This window comes from Peromyscus maniculatus, chromosome 4 (assembly GCF_049852395.1).
Source record: "Peromyscus maniculatus bairdii isolate BWxNUB_F1_BW_parent chromosome 4, HU_Pman_BW_mat_3.1, whole genome shotgun sequence".
In the NCBI taxonomy this organism is placed as follows: domain Eukaryota; kingdom Metazoa; phylum Chordata; class Mammalia; order Rodentia; family Cricetidae; genus Peromyscus; species Peromyscus maniculatus.
The window spans coordinates 138638394-138661408 of record NC_134855.1 but is presented as its reverse complement, the minus strand read 5'-3'; the positions used below and the strand labels follow the sequence as shown (position 1 = coordinate 138661408).

Genomic DNA, 23015 nt, shown 5'->3' with positions numbered 1-23015 from the left:
AACTAGAAAAAATCATCCTGAGTGAGGTAACCCAAACCCAGAAAGACAGTCATGGTATGTACTCACTCATAAGTGGATTCTAGATATAAAATAAAAAACAATCAGACCACAACCCATAGAACCATGGAGGCTATATATATAGCATGGAGGTCCCTAGGACGACTGTGGCTTATAATAAATTTCAGTTTTACTCAATTATTGAAAAAAATTAGCCAAATAAATGGAAACACATGAACTATGAACCAAAGGCTGAGGGGCCCCCAGCTGGATCAGGCCCTCTGAATAAGTGAGACAGTTGATTGGTTTGATCAGTTTGGGAGGCAACTAGGCAGTGGGACCGAGTCCTGTGCTCATTGCATGAGTTGGCTGTTTGAAACCTGGAGCTTATGCAGGGACGCTTGGTTCAGTCTGGGAGGAGGGGACTGGACCTGCCTGGACTGAGTCTACTAGGTTGACCTCAGTCCTTGGGGGAGGCTTTGCCCTGGAGGAGGTGGGAATGGGGGGGTAGGCTGGGGGTAAGGGGAGGGGGGGAGGGGGGAGAACAGGGGAACGCGTGGATGATATGTAGAACTGAATGGTATTGTAAAATAAAATAAAAGGAAAAAATTTCTTTTCATACATTAAAAAAAAAGAGTGTCTGCTCTATAGAGGACCAGAGTTCAGTTCTCAGCATCTATACTGGGTGGCTCACAACCAGCTCTAGCTCCAGAGGATCCAATGCCCTCTTCTGGCCTCTGCAGACAACTGCATGCACACAGTGCACATACTTGCACACAGTTACACACACACAGTTAAAAATAAAATATTTTTTAAAAAAAGATAAAGATGGCTGGGTGATGGTGGTGCACACCTTTAATCCCAGCACTCAGGAGGCAGAGGCAGGTGGATCTCTGTGAGTTCAAGGCCATCCTGGTCTACATAAAGAGTTCCAGGACAGCTAAGCACAGCCAAGGCTACACAGAGAAACCCTGTTTCAAAAACCCAAAAAAAAAAAGACAAAGACGCCTACAATCTTTATTCAGTGTAACCCTTCACTTCAGGACCAGCCGATGAATTCAGAAGAGACAGGACAAGAGAGGCCTGTCCAGGGACACCAGTTCAGCACGGGCAGAGCTGGGCCGTGCCTGGGGGACGCCCCAGGATCTAACACAGTGGGTGCTTAGGAAATGAGTTGGATGAGTGACTGAGGAATGGCTCATGCCGACCATGAGAGGGAGAGTTTAAAAAATGCTAGAGGCAAAACCCACTGTGGTTAATTTCAGTGGATTAACTCACTCAAAGGACACTGTGTGACAGAACTATTATTTTAGCCATTTACAAATAAGCAAACAAGGATCAAAAAAGAGGTTACGTGACTTGTCCTGGCCCACTCTTCCTGTCTTTGGTTTCTTGCTTGCCGTGGGTCCATGGACCAAGTGTCTCACATCCAGTGGAGGAGTGGCGGACCTCCCACGGGTTCAGCGCTAGGCTCGGACTTCAGCTCTGCCTTTGACTGGCTCTGCTTTTCACAGAAACTTACTCCACCTCTCTCTGCCTTCGAGTTCTCCTCTTAAAATGGGAGAGGTATATCACATGGGCCAGTCCACATTCCACCGCTGCCAATGATCCAACCTCCCAAAACTTTCTTATATGCCTTCACTGGTTTTCACGTGGCATCTGTCTCGCTGTTGACCCTTTTCTTCCCATGGATTGTACCAGGCTCGTGGCTAGCTAACTTAAGGCACATCATTGAGACACTATCATCCTAGATAAAGTTCAGCACAGCTCTCAGGAAGTCCTACCATGCTTGCCCCTCCTACACCCAGAGACCTCACTTTCCAACAGGTTCCCAGAGCATCATTCACTGCACCCGAGCAAGGGTCTCACATAGTGACTTTCCTAAGAATACAATTTGGAAAGGAGGCACCAGGAAGGAACTCACAGGTCTTTCCCCTCCGGGGAAGGTCAGGTCAACAGCAGTGAATCAGGCAGTATGTACCCTTGACGTAAAAAGAGAATGGCCCCACACTCCTAAGATCTCCCAAACACCTCTAGCCCTAATCTAAGAAAAACTCAAAACACAGTGGCATAGGCCTGTGATCCCAGCACTGAAGACGTTGTGGTAAGGAAGCCGTCTAGTTCCAGGACAGCCTAAGCTACATGATACCCTGTCACAGACACAAATTAAATAGACTGCATATAACAGATCTATGGCACCTATTTCTAACACAGTACTTCAAGGCTATGAAAGCACACACACACACACACACACACACACACACACACACACACACTGAAAAAGCATGAAATTTTCTTAATGAGCAAGGATCAGCACCAAATAGATATACCCTGCTAATGCCCATAACTAACAAGAGGGAGGGGAGCTGGGTCTATGAGAATTCTGGGTTGCTGTCATAGCGCTTCTATAAATGGGAAACTGGAACCCCAAAATAAAGTTTATTATTTAAAAAACAACAACACAGGTTACTAGGCTTCCACATGGTCATTAAGCTACCCATCTGATGGCCACTGAGCCCCACTTGCCAAGAAAAACTATAAAAAGCACCTCCCACCAGATTTGGCTTGGAAACTATTTCCCCGGAAATCCTCACCCTCCACCCTCACCTCAGAGAGAGAGAGAGAGAGGAGAGAGAGAGAGAGAGAGAGAGAGAGAGAGAGAGAGAGAGAGAGACTGTAAACCTGAGAACACACCGCCAGACATGACTTTAATCTTAATGAAGGCAGAGACCACTGATATGTGTGGCTGGCTTACAGATTCCTAACTGTGTCTTTTCAATGGAAGGCTGTCCCCAGAATGGAACTCTAAAACACCAACACTGTCTCCCCCACTACTGTCACCACCTCTAGCCAAAACACAAAACTGTCACCAAGCAAGTCTCTTCCCAAAGGTCACCCACGAGGAACCTGCTGGGGAAAAGGGTTAATGTCACCAGGACTCAGCAACAGACATCTTTCCCCAGCCAGCATCACAGGCCTTCCTACGCACCAGGCACCACCAGATGCCAGCAAGCCTGGAGCCATCGGGGCATCTGGAGGCTGCCAGCAGCCTTGCCCCTGAGCCTGCCACAAGCATGGGCTGAGCTGTTAAAATCAGGAAGCCCGGTTAGGTTCTTGTTTGCTCCCAGACAACAAGCTTTCTGACCAGAAAATGTGAGGCTTGGCATAAAGCCTCCTCCTGACTCTGACAGAGTTGCTGAACACTGACTGAAGTGACGGGGGCGTTTGCCCAGCCCCCAGCAACAGAGAGCAACGGAAGGCACAGACTGAACTTAGGCAGAAATAACCCGTGTCCTCCTCACCCAGGTGCCCATCTCCTACAGCAAGGGTGAGGGGCTGGTGGAAGATCACTTAGTAAGCTTCGCTGGTCCACCTGCGGTGACTGTAAACTCAGAGAGGAAATGGGCCAGCCTCCTGACACCCAAGGCAAACCACCCTCTAGCATTAGACACACAGCCTCTTCCTTAGTTTCAACACAAAGTCCCCAACAACCGGCTTCCAGGATGCCGCGGGGCCACTGTCTCAGGGGTAAGATTGTCAGACTCTGTAGCAGCCTCCCTGGCATCCTTGGGCACACACCCCTCCACCGACTCCACTCTCAGAAGGATAAAGACATCACTTCCACTACCTCTGGGGTGTCCTGGGGACCTGACCATCCTTTGTTTATGCTAACAGCGACCCTCAGGAGGAACTGGAAACCACCCCCTCAGGATGGTGCAGCCACTGTCTCCAGCTAACCTCCCTGGCACCAGGGCAGGGGCAATCCCTGCTGCAAACTCCTGGAGGAAGCCCTGCACCGGGTCCCCAGGCCCGTGTCCCCGCCAGGGCTCGAGGGCCAGGCGGGGGGAGCCTCCACCGACCTTCGATGGGGTTCAGATAGTCATAATCGAAGAGGATGGAAAAGTCCAGCTCGTCCTGGGGACTGCCCCCGGGCTCGTGGCCTGGGCCGTCCCCACCGTCGGGGTCGGGCTGCTGCTCGGGGACGTCCATGGCTCAGGGCAGCCGGGCTACGGGGCCTGGTAGGGTCTCGGTGAGGGGAGGAGGCTCGCGCGAACCAGGGTCACGGTGTCTGGGGCGCACGCCGGGGCCGGGGATGTCTCCCGAGCGCGCAGTGGGTCCTGGACGCGTCTGGGGAGCGGGTGGCGGTGGCGGCGCCAGCTTCCTGCTCAAGGCACCTGTTGCAGCCTGGAGGGGGCGGGGGCGGGACGGCGGTGGCTGGCGGGGCGGGGCGCCACCCGGACGGGGAGGGGCACAGCCCGGTCTGGCCTGAGTGACAGGCCCAGGCAACTTCTGCTTCACCTGCCAGTGTCTGGCCCACGGTCCCGCCAGAAGCTGCAGCTCGCGAGCTCTACCTTAGGGAGCATTCGCTAAGCCTTTCCTGGTTCCTCTCCTTCGCTGGGGAGGGGTGCCCTGTCTTCTCTGGCACGCCCACGGCTGTGGTGCTGTCCCAAGTGTCTGACTTGCAAGCCCCAACCTCAATGGACCAGGCCTGGGCCGTCTACCACATGCCACCCAGCATACAGCAGCCACTGTAGCCCTGTGGGACAGATAAGGAACAAAGATCACGACATACTTTGACCACCAGGAGAGGGTGGGCAGGCTTTGGCGCCAGGGGGAAGTGACACGAAAAGAGTTTGATGGATGACGATCTGGGGACCCTGTCCTGGCAGTGAGAACAGGAAGTGGTCTGGTGTGTGGGAGGCAGGGCTGACAGGTAACATCCTGCTGATGTAAAACATAGATTACCAGGCTCCTCCCCATGGCTTTTGGTTCCATAAGTCTGGATTCAAGCCCAGGAATATGGATTTTTGATCAAGCCCCCAAGGTGAAAGTGTGGTGGCTGCTGAACACACCAGAACCCAAGGCCACCCTCCAATGAGCCTTCCAGCTTATAACTTCTCAAACTGAGAAACGGGTAGTGGTCCCCGATGCCCCTGGTTACAATGACCAGAACAGCTTTTTAAAGATCAGGCCTTCACATGGGGCCACATGTGAGGAGGCGATTAAGACTTCAGGAAAAAAAATCAAAAGATCAGAAGTCTGGGTGGGAGGAGCCTCAGGTCCTGGCCACAGCCCAGGCTTGATGATAATGACAGCACTGGGGCATCATGGACCAGGAGGACGGGGGGGACAGAGGCAGGCACTCTTGGGGGGAGCCACTTCCCCACCACGGAGGTCTGCTTTCAAGCTACCCATCATTGAACTGGGCGTAGTCACGCATGCCAATAATCCCAACACCCGAGAGGCAGAGGTAGTAAGATTGCTTCAAGTTTGGGGTCAGCCTGGGCTAGAGAGAGAGAAACTCTCGAAGCCAGAAACAAAGGAACGGCTCTCACCACTCTTCTCACAAACTTTGCTGAGCTGCAGCATCTGCAAAGCCATCCCTCTGCCCTCGGCACGGAACACGTGAAGGAGCACAACTGTGTGTAGAGTTTCCTAACACCCAGGCACACACGGCAATCTCGTGGAGACCAGTTAACACATTCAGCTTCCCGCGCCTCAGGGGGCACCAATTTAACCAGAACGCTAAAAGTTGGTCATGGGACTCCTGGCATCTGCGTTTTTAAAAAAGCTCTTCATATGCTTCCAAATGAGAGGCCAATGTGACAGCAACTGGTTCAGACTCCAGCCAAGACCTTGATATCCACATCTCTAGGAGGAAATGGATCTTCACAGGTCCTTACAACAGGGGTCCAGGTCAGACTCCGATATTTGGCCAAGGAGAAACAAAAGATCCACTGTCATACGGATGAAGACAAGCTCTTGAATCCTCATCCACCCCGCCCATTCTTTCCCATTCTTTCCTATCCCTCTATCCCAGTGGTTCTCAACTTTCCTAAGGCTGACACCCTTTAATACAGTTCCTCATGGCCCCCAACCATAAAGTTATTTTCGTTGCTACTTCATAACTGTTATGAATTGCAATGTAAGTATCTGTGTTTTCTGATGATCCTAGGAGACCCCTGTGAAAGGGTCATTTGATGCAAAGGGGGTTGTGACCCACAGGTTGAGAACTGCTGATCTGCCCCACCCATGATGACTAAATGCTTCTGATCAAGTGGTCATCCTTTGTCTGTGCCTGCCCAGAATCCTTTCTCCTCTGTTCTGGTAACAGCTCCCAGGGGTGCTCATCTGGGAAGCTACTTTCTCTTCAGTGTTAGAACCTGAACCCAAGGTCTCATGAATATTAGGCAATTATTCCACCACTGAACTGTACTCCAGCCCCTGGGAAGCTGCTCTTAAGAGGAGCTTGGTAGAAATATCAACACAGTTGTCCCTTCGTGCCTGATGAAGAAGAGAATGAATTGCCCAGACCTGGGCAATCAGAGAATTTTATCTCCAACGACCTATGAGATCCACTAAGGTGGAGGCCATGGCAACCTCATTCACAGCTTTATGTACAGTGGTGTATTCATGAATGGAGCTTGGGTGGATACATGAGTATTTGAATAGAGAGATGTTTGTACAGAAGGATGGATGGTTTAGGTGGATACATGTGTGGATGGATGGATGGATGGATGGATGGATGGATGGATGGATGGATGGATGGATGGATGGATGGATGGGTGGATGGATGGATGGATGGATGGGTGGGTGGATGGGTGGATGGATGGATGGATGGATAATAGATAGATAGATAGATAGATAGATAGATAGATAGATAGATAGATAGATAGATAGATAGATAGGATGTATGTTTAGAAGGATGGGTGGATTGATATACGGATGGGTAAATAGATGTACAGATGGGTGGAGATGGGAAGAAGGGATAGATGGCCTGACTCTCTTTGTATGTACAAGTTTCTCTTTAACTATCCTCCTCTCTGAGGCTAAACCTGGCTACCCAACTGCTAGGACAAGAACCTACTTCCCTCCAGTCTGGTCTTGCTGTCCCCGAGAACAAGCTGAGCCAATGAAGAGAAGATGGCCTCTCCACTGATGGAGTGCTCCACACGAGCCAGCCTTGGGAAGAGCCGTTCCCCACTTCCCACTCAGAATGTTGACTTGGTTGTCCTTCAGAAAAGTAGGCATCTTCTCAGACCAACCTAGATCTGACCTCTGCACTAAGGCAGGTTTTCCAGGGAGGGTTCAGACCAGGCCCTGACCCACAGCAATGCTCTCATGGGATCTGTGGAGCAAGGAGCATTCTTTTCTCAAGGCTAGCTTGAGGGTTGGGGCCTTGGGCTGGGGAAATGCGTATTCTTTTATTCCAGAGCAAGAATGGGAGGAGAAAACATGGCCTCTATGCATGGGAGGCCCCGGATCCGGTGGGACAGAAGCCTTGACAGTACAGCTCCATGACCCTTCTCTTGCTCTGCTGCTGACATCCCTGTAAAGGCATTTTCATGTCCCCAGCCTCCCCAACAAAAGCACAGTGATCTCTCTTGGATATGCAGGCTCAGATTGCCCGTTTGGGTATCCAAAAGAGATCTCCAAAGCCAATCCCTGATGCTGTGTTGTTTTTCCTAGCCCCCAGCCCACATATTGCCCTCCCATTCATCCACCAGAAATCAGAGCGGCTCTGCTTCCTCTCCTCATCCCACACTCAAACTCAGAAACTGAGGGGAAGTCTTTTTCAAACGTATCCCAAAACCTGACCATCTCTCGCCAGCTCCACCATTCCTCTTCCTGCTCATCATCCAAGGCCCCATCACCTCCCTCCTGCTGGACCACAGCAGCTTCCTCTTCGGATCCGCTGTTTCCACTTGTGCCTGAACACTGAGCAACAAGAAGGGTTCTTTAAAAATCTACATCCGGGACCTGGAGAGCTTGCTCCATAGCCGAAGCACTGATACGCTTGCAGACGACCTGAGTTTGGTTCTTGGGATCTACATGGCGACTCACAAGCACTGATGACGTCAGTTCCATGGGGTTCAAATACCCTCTCTGGGCACTGCATGAACATGGTGCAGATACATACATTCATGCAAAATATTCATACACATAAAAATCCTAAACATTCACATACTTGGGAGTCACCAGGGAGATGGCTCAGCAGTTAAGAATACATCTGCTCTTGCAGAGGACCTGAGTTTAGTTCCCAGCATCCCCACATCAGGCAGCTCACAATTGTCTGTAACTCCAATTCCAAGGGATCTGATGCCCTCTTCTGGCAGGCACTCACAGACATAGTCACAGAGACACAGACATATACATGTAATTAAACTCTTTTAAATATATCCATCCATCCATCCATCCATACAGCAACCCTCCAGTAGCTTCCTGTCAAGTTTAGAATGAAACAGAAAGGCCAAGTTCTACGTCGGCTCCCTCAGCTGTTTTGAGTATCATGCCCAACCACCCTCTCTCTCTCTCTGCCTGTGGATCAGTCACCTGCTCTGGAAAATGCCCAGCATGACCCCACCACAGGGCCTTTGCACCTGCTGTTTCCTCTGATGCTATCATTCTTTGGCCACGTCTTAGCTCCGACATCACCTCCCCAGAGAGACTCTCTTTGCCTGCCCCCAGAAGAATGACACCCTGGGCATCCTCTGTCCCTTCTCATGCTTCCTGTCAGCCCTGCCCCTGCCCCATTCTTTATGTGCATATTTATTTAATCTATTTGCTACCTAGTCTTAAAAATGAATGTGAGTGCTTGGAAGGCAGGGGCAAGGGATATCCATTTTCTTCATTTGAATATCTAGGGTAGCCAATTTTAGCAAATAGAAACATAAGATACCCAGTTAAGTTTGAACTTTAGACAGCTAATTCTTTTTAAAAACATAGGTCCTTAAATACTGTATAGAGAAATAATTGTGTTGAATTTTTTCAGTGTTTATATGGAATTCAAGGTTTGTATATGAGCATGTTCACCTGTGTGCTTGTGTGTGGAGGCCAGTGGACAGCCTCAAGTGCATCCTCTGACGTGGTCCACCTTCTCATTTTGAGATGGGGTTTCTCGCTGTTCTGGAGCTCCCCAAGTAAGTCTAGGCTGGCGGAACACGGAGCGCCAGGGACCCACCTCCCGACACCTCTCTGGGACTGGGATTGCAAGCACACAGCACTATGCCCTGAATGTTTTTTTTTCTAATATGGGTTTCAGGGTTGATCTCAAGTCTTCATGCTTACAGAGCAAGCGCTCTATGGACTTAGCGATCTCCTGAGCCATTAAAAGTCAGACTTCACTGGCTTCTTGGTTCTTTACCTGTCTGTCCTCAGGCCTTCAGTGATACCTAGTGTGACATGGAAGGATGGTGATGGGATAATGGGCCCAATGCTTCCCCCTGGGGGACAGATCAGGGACAAAATCTGAGAAGAGGCATGATGGCACTGGACTGATAGATTGGAGGCTATGACAATCAATGTCACTTTGCACATGGGCACCCAAGCCCCAAGCATGGGTATGTGACCTGTTACTGTTTCTACATGAACATTTCATCTGACACAGTGGCTTCAGAGACACACTGCAAACACATGGTGTTTTTAAAAGAGAGAAGAATCTGTTCTGTGTATAGAGAATGTCCTGTTAAGTTCATCAGAGAGTCCCGAAACAAGTAACGAAGAACAAAATAAAAATGCATATTAATAAAGACACTCTCCAGATGAGGAGCCAGGGAGACACACACGTGCTACAGTTTGACACACACACACACACACACACACACACACACACACTTCCAAATTGACCTTCCAGAAAGCCAGTGGCTCCCACAGGTACAAACACGAATGTCTCACTAGAACCAGTTTTGAGGGATAAATAAGAACAGGCCGTCGAGCGGTGGTGGTGCACGCCTTTAATCCCAGCACTCGGGAGGCAGAGCCAGGCGGATCTCTGTGAGTTCAAGGCCAGCCTGGGCTACCAAGTGAGTCCCAGGAAAGGCGCAAAGCTACACAGAGAAACCCTGTCTCGAAAAATTAAAAAAAAAAAAAAAAAAAAAAAAAAAGAACAGCCCAACTCAAAGGCCCTGGATCCCATGTGATCTCTTCCTGGACTACAGGATGCTGGCCTTTTCTATGCCTCCATCTCCTTCACTGCCAACCAGAGTAACAGCAGTAGCAGCTTCCTGGGGTGTGATGTGCATGGCCACCAGCACCCCACGCTTGGGAAGACCCACTTGGGAAAACCTTGCACATGGCTTAGTGCTCAGCTGTTGCATCATTGAATTCTCACTAAAATTGGAGCAGGATGCTCTGAGCCTTTCTTTTGTGCAGTGCCCTGATACTAACTTCAGAATTTAATGAATAAGCCATAAATTCTGGCCACAAACCCCATATCCCAATGACAGCCTCTATGACCACTGACTGCAAAGAGCAGGGGCCGAGCACTGTAAATCCAATCGGAAAAGTAGGATCACTCTCTACTGGATCCCTGAAGCAATCAATCCCCAACTTCATGACACTCTAGGATCCATTACTGCTCTAGATGCTAATAATGTCATATTGATAGAGGTGTTTTGCTATCAGGGTCTGGCTGAGGAGTAGGAGAAGATGATCAAAATCACCAGGCAAGCTGATGCACACCCATAATCCCAGTACTTCAGAGACCGAAGCAGGGGGATTGCTACAAGTTTGATGCCAGCCTGGGCTACAGAGTGAGTTTTATCTAAAGATACATTGCTAGGCCACCACCCTCAAAAGAGCGAAATTCAAGAGGTGGCAAACCCCTGGTACTTCGACTGTATCCTTTTACAGTTATTTCGTGTGTGCACACATGCCATTGTGTACATGTGGAGGTCAGGGGGCAATTTTGTGGAATCTGATCCTTCCATCTACCATGCGGGGTGTGGGAACTGAACTCCAGTCCTCAGGCTTGGCAGCAAAAGCACTCTTAACCTGGAGAGCCATTTCATCACCCTTAAACTATATTTTTGTGCCTTGTTTATTGAAAGCAAGTTATACACAAAACAAAAACCCTCCATGGTAAACAAACTCCCGAGAGTTAAAGGTGAGCGGCAGGTCCACTCGAGACCAAGTGGACTTTGAGGGAGATGGGAATAGAAACAATACCCGGGCTGCCTCTATTTGAAACCGTTATAATTTTTATAGATCATCGCAAGATTTTGACTTTTATTTTTGTTTCTAAAAGACTTTGTTAACTGTGGCTCATTTTGGTGGCTGGGTTTCTGGCCACTCTGTATCTGACCTCTGGAGGGCCTGGCTCAACGCTCAGGCAAACCCACTCTCAGGAATGACCTCCTGGTCACCGGGGTCACGAGGGTTTTTCCTTTTCTTGAAGCTATGGCTCTGGCCCAGGCCTCACCTACTCTAGACAAGCACTGTACCGCTGAGCTACACCCCCTAGTCACCGGATTTGTGAGGCAAGGTCTTGTGTTGTAGCTCAGGCTACCCTCCTGCCTCAGTTCCTCAGTGCTGAGATTACAGGTGTATGCCACCATACCTAACAAACTTTGAAGTTAGGTGATGATGGGAATAGATGCTGAACCAGAGACCTCACCTTGGAGTGCCACTGTTCCCTTCCAAAAACAAAGCACACAGCATTCACACACACACACACACACACACACACACACACACACACACACACACGTTCCTCTGCTACTTTTAATTTTCATTGTATTTTCTTTTTTGAAATAGGGGTTCATGTAGCCCAGGCTGCCCTTGAATTTGCTATGTAGTCAAGGATAGCTGTGAATTCCTGGTCCTCTTTCCTCCACCTCCAGAGTACTGGAATTAGAGGTGAGTGCCCAGTTTATAGAGTGCCAGGAATTGATCCAGAGCCTCTTGCAAGCTAGGCAAGCACTCTACCAGGTTGTGTCCCCCAATGCCACTACCCAATCCCCCTCCTCCTTCTATGCAACCAACAGACTTCGCCTTTGCTGCTGCCTACTCGGCATGTGACGACCTGGCATGGTTGTGGCCCTTTCAGATTCTCTGCAGTTTCTGTGTGACCCCCAAATACAAACTTCCTGGCCTCCTGTACCCCAGCTGCTCTTCTCCCTGCTCGGTCCAGCACTGATGCAAACATTTCACCCTCAGGCTAAGGGTGACATAGGCTATCCAGAGCAGGCAGAAAAGACCCCTGGAACTTGGTACAAAAATATCCCTAATCCATTGGGAAGGACCCTGGAAGCTCCTTTGGTGGGCAGAAGGTAATAGCTTAAGTTTAAACAACAAAATAAGCCAGGCATGGTGCCCCATGCCTGCACTCCCACAAGAACTGGGCCAGCCAGGGCTATGCACAAGGTCTTGCCTTGAAAAATTGACTAATTAAAATAAAACAAATAAGCTGGGCAGAATGGTGCATTCCAATAATCCTAGCACTAGGTTGACATTCCAAGGCCAGAGAACAGTAATGTGTGTCATACACACACACACACACACACACACACACACACACACACACACACACACAGCAACAATGGCAGCAAGCACAAGCAACTAGTTGGCCTAGACTGCAGGCTTTAGACTGGGTTTCCATTAGCCCACCTCGGGTGCCAAAATAGAAAATATCCCTGTGGAACCCCAGTGTCCTGGGGAACATAGTTTGAGAACCAGGGAGCAGGGAGACATTACTCCTGACTCTTCTTCCACCCCACACTGGTTTCTGTCCGCTGCCCGAGCCCCTCATCTGCTTCCCCAGCAACGGGTCCAACCTGACTCTAGGCCTCTCTCTTCAGTCTGGGGCTGCTAAGAAGGCTATACACCCTGCCACTGGATTTTCCCATGTGACCCTGATTGTGAACTTTGAACCCCTTACCACATCCTTTATGGACTGTCCTGGTGCACACCTGTGACGTCAGCTTCCACTGTGTTCCTCTCTGCCCTTACGCTGGGCATAGTGTGCAGGCAGAGCATGTACCACTCAGGACTCAACAAAAGCCCATCTCCCTGGGGAAGAGCAGGTGTCCTGGCTGCATTAAGAACCTACTGCTAGCCAGGTGGTGGTGGCATACGCCTTTAATCCCAGCACTCAGGAGGCAGAGCTAGGCGGAGCTCTGTGAGTTCAAGGCCAGCCTGGTCTACAGAGTGAGATCCAGGACCCCCAGAGCTACACAGAGAAACCCTGTCTCGAAAAACAAAAACAAACAAACAAACAAACACACAAAAGAACCTCCTGCTGGTATTAACATGTTCTGCTCTCTCTCCAAAAACAAACTTCAAGTCTTCACGCCAGCTGTCTAGGAATCAGGACTCATTAAGAAGAAGTTCTTCAAAGATATGAACGGGTGAAACAAGACCATGTAAGAGCTAAGGAGTCTAGACCTAAGGTTGGGATCCTTGGGAGGGTGAGCAATCCATAGAGGCCACAGGAAGACAGAGGTTGAGTGTAAGGATGCAGCCACAGGCACAGAAGCCAGGACTTTGGGGCCATGAGAAGCCAGAGGAGACAAGCAAGGTCTGCGCTGAACCTTCGGAGAGCATGGTCCTGCCGACACCCAGCTCCCAACTGCTGATCCTCACCACAGGGCAGGAGTTCTTTCCATTGAAGTAGCACTGTCTGTGATGACCACTTACACTAGCCACAGAGCCGGCCTAACCAACTATACCACAGGAGTGCACACGTGTATGTGTGCGCACACACATGAATTCACATGTACAAGTGCATGCAAACCTGTACACACATGAGTAAGCAGGCATGCACTTGCCCCAGAGTACACTCCTCACAAAGGCAGACTCTTGCCCACTGGCTCCATGGAAATGGAAAGGTCAGGTGCTCTAGAATCTGTGGTGTGTGAGTGTGTGGGTGTGAGTTGTGTATGTGTGAGTATGTTTGAGTGTGTGTGAATGTTTGAGTGTGTGTGAGTTGTGTGTGTGTGAATATGTTTGAGTGTGAGTGTGTGAGTGCATCTGTGTGTGAGTATGTGAGAGAGTGTGTGAGTGTGTGTGAGAGTGTGAGAATATGAGTGAGTGAATGTGTGAGAGTGTGTGTAAGAGTGTGAGACTGTGAGTGTGTGTCTGTGTGAGAGAATGTGTGAGTGAGTGTGAGAGAATCTGTGTGTGTGTGTGTGTGTGTGTGTGTGTGTGTGTGTGTGTGTGTGTTGATGTACTAGCCTGTGTGTGTGCACATGAGAGCCATAAGGTGTCTTCTTCAGGCACTCCCCACCTGACTTCCTGAAACAGGGTCTCTCACTGAACCTGGAGCTTATGGTTTTGGCTAGATTGGCTGGCCAGGATCCATCTGGCCCCGCCCTCCCCAACACTGGGGTTCTGGGCTTGCGTGCGCCTCTATCCCAGTTTTTTATGTGAGTGGGTGCTAGGAATCCAAGCTTGGATCTTCATGCTTGCACAGCAAGCTCTCTGTTGTGGGATATTTGTACTGTGTGAGGATGTATTTGCTGTGATTGGTGCAATAAAAAGCTGGATGGCCAATAGCTAGGCAGGAGGTATAGGCGGGACTTCCGGGCAGAGAGGGGAGGTAGAAGGAGATAATTGAGGCACAGAGGAGATGCCAAGGAGACATGGAGGGAGTCAGACATGCAAAATGAAAGAAAGGTAAAAAGCCACGTGGTAACATGAAGATTTAAAAATTAATTTGTTACAAGAGCTAGTGGGACAAGCCTCAGCTAAGGCCGAGCATTCACAATTAACATTATTCGTCATTATTTGTGAGCTGGCGGCCCAAAGAAAAATCTGTCTCCAGCTCTTCACACACTGAACCATCTCTCCAGCCTGGGGCGGCTGTTCTAAATGCTACTCAGCGCAAAACTTACTATTACTCTCTTATCTGTAGGGAAACTGAAGCACGGGAAAGGGAGGTTCTTTGTACCAGGTCACACAAATCTCAAGTAGCAGAGGTGGACTGGACTCCGGGACCAGCACTTAGGCTGTTGACCTCTAGGGCATCATAAATTGCTCCTGGGACCCCCTGGAGACTCACAGAATAAGAGGGCTGACCCCTGCCTTCTAGGGGCTTCTGGCCATGATAAGAAAACAGCTTCAGAAAATTCGCATCTGCACTGGAGAGCTTCCTTCTGCAGCTTTCCAAGACGTGGAGACATAGACTTAGAAGGCTCCCTGCGGGTTGGGCTGCCTGGGGAGCCGAAGGGGACTAGCCAGGAAGAGGCCTTGGCAGCCCTCTGTTCTCAGCCTCTTTGCTGGCCACCCCCCTCTAATGGCAGCGAAAATGTCCTTCTATTGTCCTGAGATGAGGCAAGGCTAGGGCTAGGCTAGGCACCTTCTCTGCCTGCCTCAGTTTCCCTGTCTCTCCTATACTTCTCCTTCCCTTCCAAGATGTGTCGGAGGACATCTGGGGTTGGAGAAAGAGCCTAGAGCCAAGGTCTCAGTTTTGCGTATGTCAATTCAGAAGATTGGGTGACGTCAGCAAGCATCTGAGACAGCTGGGCCTGTGGTTCAAATTGACTCTGCCGCTGTCTTCCTGGGTAACCCTTAGCCAGCTGCCGCCCTCCTCCATGGAGGGAGAGCACGTTACCCTTCAAATGCAGCCTCTGTGAGAAGGAAAAGACGTACTCCCGAAGCAGCCAGCCCCAGACAGCCCTGAGTCAACACAAAGTCTACAGGGACAGCAGCGCCTCACCCAGAGCCGGGCCCTACGCCTTTCCTAATGTATGTGACTGTTGGCGAAGCTGGCCTTGCCGTCCTCAGCCATCAGACACTGAGTGTGCGCTCACCGCATGTTAAACAGAACTAAGTCTGCTACATGCATGGTTTCCTGTGACGCGCATGTCAACCCCGTGAAGACTGTACTGTCATTATTCATTTTTTGCAAATGAGGAAATTGAGCTTCTGAAGTCACCATCCTAACCCAATCTGTGTCATTCCAAAGCTCCTGTAAGTTTAAAAAATACTGAAGAGGCCTAGGGGACTGGGGATGTGGCTCAGTCAGTGAAGAGATTGCCCGGCATGCACGAAGCTCTGAGTTCAGTCTCACATCCCGGGCATGGTAGCTCATATCTGTAACCCCAGCACTCTGGAGGTGGAGGCAGAAGGATCAGAAGTTCAAGGTTATCCTCAGTCACATAATGAATTTGAGGCTAGTCTGGGCTACATGAGCCCAGTTTCAAAAGAAGGGGCCAGGGCATGATCTAAAAAAGCATATATTCAAAGAATGTTTGCTGATGTTCAGTTTGTATACATCATTTACTAGTTTCTATCTTTAATCTTCTAGGAATCGCAGCTGACGTTTACAGAGCACCCGTGATGAGAAGGACATTGTGTTAGGGGTTTGTTGACTCTCCCACAACCGCCGCGTAACAGAAGCTGCTATCGACTCTCAATCGAGACACAGAAAGGTTCAGGATAACTTCTCCGATATCCCACGGCTGTGATGTAGCTAAGCAGCTATCCTAGTCCACCAAGAAGTCAGGAAACTGGGGCCTGGGAGGGAGCAAAGCTCATCTCAAGTTTGTTTATTCCTAAAATTCTTTCCACCACCTTTCAGATAACACTGAACACACCTCTCTCACATCTTTAAGCTCCCCTGGGGCTTCGGGCCAAGGCTGCACAGCAAATAGCAAATTTGCTAGTTTTCTTGTCATGCAAGTATTCTATCCTTTGCTTAGGGATCGCCCATCAGCATGCTCCCCCGGGAATCTGCAAGTCTCATCCAGAGGGCAGTTGAGCTGAATGACATCCTAATTGTTTTCTCTGGGGACCCCTATGCAGGGCACAGTGATTGGCCCATCCCAAGCCAGCTGTCTGTGATGCCTGGAGCTGTTTTCTGCGTGCCCTATTGCTGTGGCATGTCTGCCAGGAGCAATCTGGTGCCCTGTGTCCTGCACATACAACAAGCACACTGGTGTCCGCATGCCTGCTGTTCCCGTACACTTGAACACAGACACACTGGCATGTGTCCTTCCAGACCTTAACAGAGAAGCAACGCTCTCAGCCCAGAGCAGAGGGACCCAGCAGCCACAGTAAGGCAAGAACAGAAGCCAGAGTTCTCCTCTGAGTTCTCGCTACGTCTCTCTCTCCCTCCCTCCTTCCCTCCTGGAGCTAAATCTGGCATCTGTCTGTCCCCCACCCCCACCCCCACCGTCAGAGCATCCATGTCTTAGTTCTGGTTTGCACTGCAATAAAAACCATTCCACAACCTTCGCATATGTGTGGCCTGCCTTGGGAGCATCCGTCCGACATCTGACATAATAGTAGCACTTTTTTTTTTCTGTCGTCATCACACCACTGCAGCTTGACCACTAGCAGAGGACAGGATAATCCTGTACCAGTGAAAAGGTCCCAAGGGCTGGCACGATCTGGCTTTCAAACGTCCCGCTCCACTCAAAATACGCTGAGGTTGGAGGTGGCTAAACCACCTTTTACCTAAGGGCGGTGGGCTTGGACCTGCCTTTTCAGCAAGAGCCCCTTCAAGCTCACTTGCCAAAATGTCATTGCCTCCGCCCCACCGCGCCCCCCAGGACTTCAGTCCACCGCGCAGAGCACAAAACCTACATTCAGCTCGGATTTTATGACACGAGGCTAACTCCTCCTACGCGGACGTATTCCGCTTAACCCTTCAGCCCTTCCCATTTGGCGGTGCCCCGGTCCCTGCTCACAAGCTGACCTCACAGAAAGCCATCCAACAGCTTCCACTTTAAAGACTTAATTTCTGAATCCGCAGCCCAAACCCCTCACAATCCCAACCAGATGGGCTAGGTTTCATATCATATTCTCATGCATTAACTCCCTCCCATAAGGACCAGATTGAATGGCTTCAAGGTTATATCAAAAGGAAGAAGACGGAGCAGAAACGGGGACAGTGGGGCTTCTGTGATCCCTTTGGCAGAGCAAGCTGATGATACTTCGTACTTTAAATTGGGATGGAAGAGCTGGGAGAGCCCTCAGACACATCCTCCAGAAGGGGGAGAAAATGGCTTAAATGCCTTGAATGGCCCAAAGCATCAGTTGATGTGACTACTGGAAAGAGAAGTCTTTCTGTATTGATGAATAGCAAAATGTCAAGCCTGTTTTTATTTATTTTTTTAAGTTAAATAATAATGATGACAAGGATGATGGACTCTACTGTCAAAGTCGAGCAGCAAGACAAGAAGCCAGTGGTTAGCAGCGAGACCCCTCTCCCGGGCGTCCCAACACATACACAGGGAATCCCGCCTAGGGACGCTTCCTAGAGTTACTACCCGCAGCCAAGACGCGCGCGTGCGCCCTTGCTCGGCTGCGTCTACGCATCTACCTGCGAGCAGGGACAGCGGGGGGTCTCGGGGGTAGCGGGCAGCGGAGCAGGGATGCGATGCGAGGATGCCGGCAGGGATGCGGGCAGGAATGCGGGCAGGGATGCAGAGGGCTGTGGCGCAGTTACCTCGGTCCGCAGACCCCATGGTGCGGAGGGGCTGGCGGGGGCCTGGCCTGCGCAATGCGGGGCGCTGCATCTGGAGGCGCCAGGCTCAGCCGGCTGGGAACCCGGTGCTTCGATCCGGCGGAGCGGCGCGGAGGCTGCAGTGGCCAGGCTCCGCTCCGGAGCTCTGGCTCTCCGTACTCCCGCTCCTGTGCTCCTGCTCCTGCTCCGGCTCCCCGTGCTCCCGCTGCCGTGCTCCGGGCTCCAGCTCAGGCTCCCGGGCTCCTGGCGCTCCGCGGTCGCTTACTCCAGCGGCAACGCGACTTCCTTCCCCGCGCTGCGTGTTTATAGGCTTTCAATGCAGTAAAATAACGGGATTCCCTCACTGTTTCCTCCTGTTTACTCAGCGCCATGGAAACCCCTGGATCCCGTCCATCTCCAAAACTAAGGGCTTTCCTGAAAACTTCACACTCAGGAATCCATGACGTCGCCTCCTCCGCGGCCAGCCAGCTCCGTGGCTCCTTTGGCCGCCAAGCACAAGTCCCTGATTGTTCGGGGCAGAGAAAAAGTCAGGAGAGGGAGGCGCGCAGGGGTGGGGGCGCGGCCCGCCAGGCCCTGCAGGAGCTGCGTGCAAGCTCGCAGACAGCCACCGCCTCCCCCTGCAGCCTTGCCTGAATCCAGCCTCCTGACACCCCACTTTCTGATCGCGTGCCCCTCGGAGAGAGCTACCCAGGGTTCCAACCAGCACCCCCGGGGTGTCCAGGAGCCCTTGGACACTTGCCCAGGGGTACCTTCTTAGACCCTCAGTGCCTCTAACTCACCAGATTCTTGACTGTTCAGGGATGCAGAAGACCAGGAAGAGGAAGGAAAAGAAAGAAATAATATGCCTGTGCCAACTGTCCAAGATTTTTTTCCCCCTCAAAGAGTTTATTTTTAGATTCATTTAGAAAATCCAAGGTTTCCAGTATTTCTCAGAGGGTCCAGCAATAAGGAGATGGTCGAAGAGGAGCCGAAACCAGGCAACGCGTGTGTTTACGCACGCTGCGCATAAACAGGAAAATAAAGGGGAGGGATGTCGGGACCTCTGCAGCCTCAGGAAGAGATGTGTGGGATGGCACACGTGGCTCCCACCTGTGGGCCACAGCTGGGAGGAGTGGGGTGGACTACAGCCCACGAGACGTCTGGGCTAGGTTTCAGCTAATTCGCTTCTCCACCTGCATGCACCCTGGGAATTCTGGGCTCAGAGATAAAGCCCGCTTTGAAAGGCACATTTGAAAAACTGTTGTGGGCTCTGATAAAAACATGGGAGTACCCAAGGCTAGTGACTCATCGCCCCCTCCCACAAGACACTTGAACTTCAAGAGATACTGATGGGCGCCTAACCCCACCCATGGGACCACTTTGCTTTCCATGCATTGCCCACAGCGGCTCCCCCAAGCCCAGGCAGCTCGCAGAGTGACCACCAGGACCAGTTAGAACCCTGCCTGAGAAAGCCCAACCTCACTCCCAAATAGGGGACTCTCTGAAGTCTGCCTGCACCCTGGCGGACCTTAGCAGTCCAGCTTAAGTAACGGTGTCCCAGTCCCAAAGAACAGCCATGACTGTCCACCCACTATGTGCCCCCCTCAAAAAAAATTCAAGATAAGGAAATTGTGCTGCCTTCCAAGGAAACCAGATCCCAGAGCTACCAAATGCCTTGCAGCCACACTGTAAGCATCCGTTCCTGAGATGATTTGAAAAGGTTTAGTCGGCAGGCACTAGTGTGTACACAGCACACGGGGATCTGCTCAGTGGAGCTGTTGAGTAGGCCCCCTTCCTGCGGCCTCAGTATCCATCACCCACAACAGGAACAGGACACCCAACCAAAGGTTCTCAGCTTGCAGGACTCAGGGTCAAAGTAGAGAAAGTCCTGGGCAGGTTGGGACCCATTGGCCATCATACACATGAATGAGACTCCATTTCTTCTAACCACACAGAGCTCCCACCGACAGGCACCACACTATGTGTGAACACCTCCCCTAGCTCGGTGCCTACTACGTGCCAGGCCTTAGATGAAGAAGGTCTTCTCTAAATCCCCACTCACAGCTCTCCCACCAAGTCGTACACAGAAGCTGGGAGCAGCCAGTCCTGCGACAGGACCGACATGGCAGCCACCAGCCACACATGCCTGAGATGAAAGTGATTCATGATTAAACAGTATGCCAAGTCAGTTCTCCAATCACACGAGCCACAGGTGGCGGCTGGTGGCTTCCTGAATCGGACAGCAGAGCGTACGAAGCATCCATTCTTCCAGAAGGCTTGGGCAGCACAGCTCAGACAGTCTGAAGGTCCCACACGGCTGGGGTTGCCTCGTCATCGTGTTCCCACCCAGAGCTGAGCTAAGAATCAAATGATGATGTTTAATGGAAGTGCTGAGGACGGTAAGGTGTATAATAAACGCTAAAAATACCCATCTTTAAAAAATAATAAAGCTTCCCACAGTCGAGGCATGAGTCGTGACTAAGCAAGAGCTGGGCTTGTCTGTCTTCATGTGTCACCTCCAGGCCACTCTTCCCGAGACTAAGCCAGGCCAGCAAGCTAAGAAGCCTCTTGTGAGGTCAGGTCCTTCGCCAGAGGCAGAGTTCTTGCCTGGCACTCAGGAGGCCCTGTGTTCTACCCCTAGCACTTAACCTTAGTCACTTTGTTTTTTTATTACATGCATTCATGGGTGCACACTAGCGTGCATTTGCTGCGGTGTGCACTTAGAGGTCAGAGGACCACGGCTTGGGGGAGTCGGTTCTCCCCCTCTGTCCTGTGAGTCCCAGGATCGAACTCAGGTCGTCGGGCTTGGCAGCAAGCACCTTTACCCCCTGAACCGTCTCGCTCACCCTCGTTCCTTTTATTTTTATTTATTTATTTCAACTTTTTAAGACTGGGTCTTCATAGCCCAAGCTGGTTTCAAACTTAGAATCCTCAAGTCTCTGCCTTGAGAACTGAAATTACAGGTGTGGGCTGCCGCACTCATCCAAAGCCCTTAAAAAAAAAGACGGAAAGAAAAGTCTAGTTCCTTGATTGTTCCCACCGACCGTGGTGTGGTAAGCCCCACTCACAGATGAGTGCATCAAGACTCCAAGAGCCCATGTTCACACAGACGGCCCCAAGGTGACCCCAACTCTGGCAGCGGTGAAGCCATGTTCTTGGCTCAGCAGCCCCTGCCTCCCGAGGCCTCCCTGGGAACCTCCGCCTCCGAGGCCAGCAGGAAACCAGCATTCTGGGCCTCCTCTGGCCGACTCATTATCGGGGATAATTTTAGACTCGGGTCCCACCCAAGCTCAGGCCTTGGAGGCGAGTCCCCATCTCCACAGGTGCCTGGAGCTGCTGGAGTTGGGGACGCCTTCTGGAACTCGGTAGAATCAGCATTAGCCACGTTTTTATGGCTCTCACTCTTTGTCACAGTTAAGCGTTTTTCCCTTTTTAAAGCCCAATTAATACTACCAGGCTGGAGCCGGGGCCTAACAGCTGAGTCACCCAACGTGCCCTCAAGAGCCCAGCTTTAGGCCCCCTCCAGAGCTCTTCTTGAGTTCCTCAGACAATTTCTTTCCTCTCTCACTGCCAGAGCAAGAACTATTTTGTCCTTTTGAACTGAACCACCCACTGTTTTCACTTCTGTGGAGTTACCCCCCTCTGCTGAGGGGGCGCTCCAAGGGGGGTGGGTGGGGAGCTTCCGCCCACTAAGTTATCCAAGAGAACTCCCCAAAATAGAGACTCTCAGCTGGAGCTAAACTTGCCAGCATGTGAGGGGAAAGGGCAGAGAAGAAATGAAATCAAAGCAAAGAGAAGGTGTCCAGGTGGCCTCGGGGCAAATGGTCCAGGAGGCTGCTGCTGCCACATCTGGGCTCCGGAGACTCTGAATCACCCGGGACCCTTTTCTTACATGTTCCCCTCCCAACAGCCTCATAAATAGACCTGCAGGTGTTTCTGCCAGGATGCCACTGGCTAGCACTGGCCCAGCCGGAGCCCTGTGCCAGGACTTAGGGCAGCTCCGATGGGGTGCTCACATGTCCCTCCGCTTGCTGCATGTGGAGCCCGAGTCATGTCCATTCAAACCCCAAATGGGCTTGTAAGCTCACCGCCCCGCCTAGGGTATCTGTCCAACAGCGTACATGGGGCGCTTACTGTGTGGTGGGCATTAACTCACCGAACCTTCTACCTCACAGGGATCATTTCATCAAGCAAAGAATGTAGCACAGAGAGGTTATGCAACATGCCCAAGGTTGCCCAGCCAGTAAATGGCAGAGGTGGGATTTGAACCTCTGCCACTTAGCTGCAGAACCTACCAGGCTTTTCTGCCCTTTTAATTGCTGTGAGAGACATCCCATCAAAGATCCCTGTGCTCAGCCATGTGCGGTGGTGCTGCTTGTCTGAGATCCTAGCTCTTGGGAGGCTGAGGCAGGAGCAGTGCTGTGAGTTCAAGGTCAGCCTGGGTTACATAGCAAAACCCCATTTCAAAGCAGTATCAACACCAAAGATTTCTGTGCTCAGCGGTTTCATGACAAGTCTAGTGGACAGAGAGAGAACACGAGAAGGTCCTATGGATCGTGTGAGCTGGGGATGCTGGAAGGGGGTGGGCAGGGAGGACTGATACAGGGCCTCCCTTCCTTCCCTGTTGAATTTGGCGATTCCTCCAGCTCCAGACATCACCCAGGGACCTCTCAAGTCCTGCCTCTGCCCCATGTGACCTCCTTTCCAGGGGCTCTGCAGAGTCCTGGATGCTCCTGATAACCTCTGTCCCTCCCCTGAGGTCTCTCTGCATGACCAGCCTTCCGGAGACATCAGGTCAGGCAGGCCCTTGCCTCTGGTCACACTCACTTCCAGGATGGTACCTCTAGAA

General features: G+C 51.1%; 1 protein-coding gene across 4 annotated transcripts in view; it reads right to left on the bottom strand.

Annotated features, from left to right (window-relative positions):
- Positions 1–18485, bottom strand: part of Nfatc2 (nuclear factor of activated T cells 2) — a 130285-nt gene extending 111800 nt beyond the window's left edge. For 2 of the 4 annotated variants that reach the window (XM_006989246.4, XM_006989245.4), the window contains exon 1: positions 3858–4131. In XM_006989246.4, the coding sequence (XP_006989308.2) occupies positions 3858–3987 (130 nt within the window). In that variant the 5' untranslated portion in view covers positions 3988–4131. Of the gene's footprint in view, positions 1–3857; positions 4132–18169 lie in introns of those variants that run through there. The other 2 variants (XM_076571108.1, XM_006989247.4) reach the window with 2 other exon arrangements.
- Between the last annotated feature and the right edge of the window lie 4530 nt (positions 18486–23015).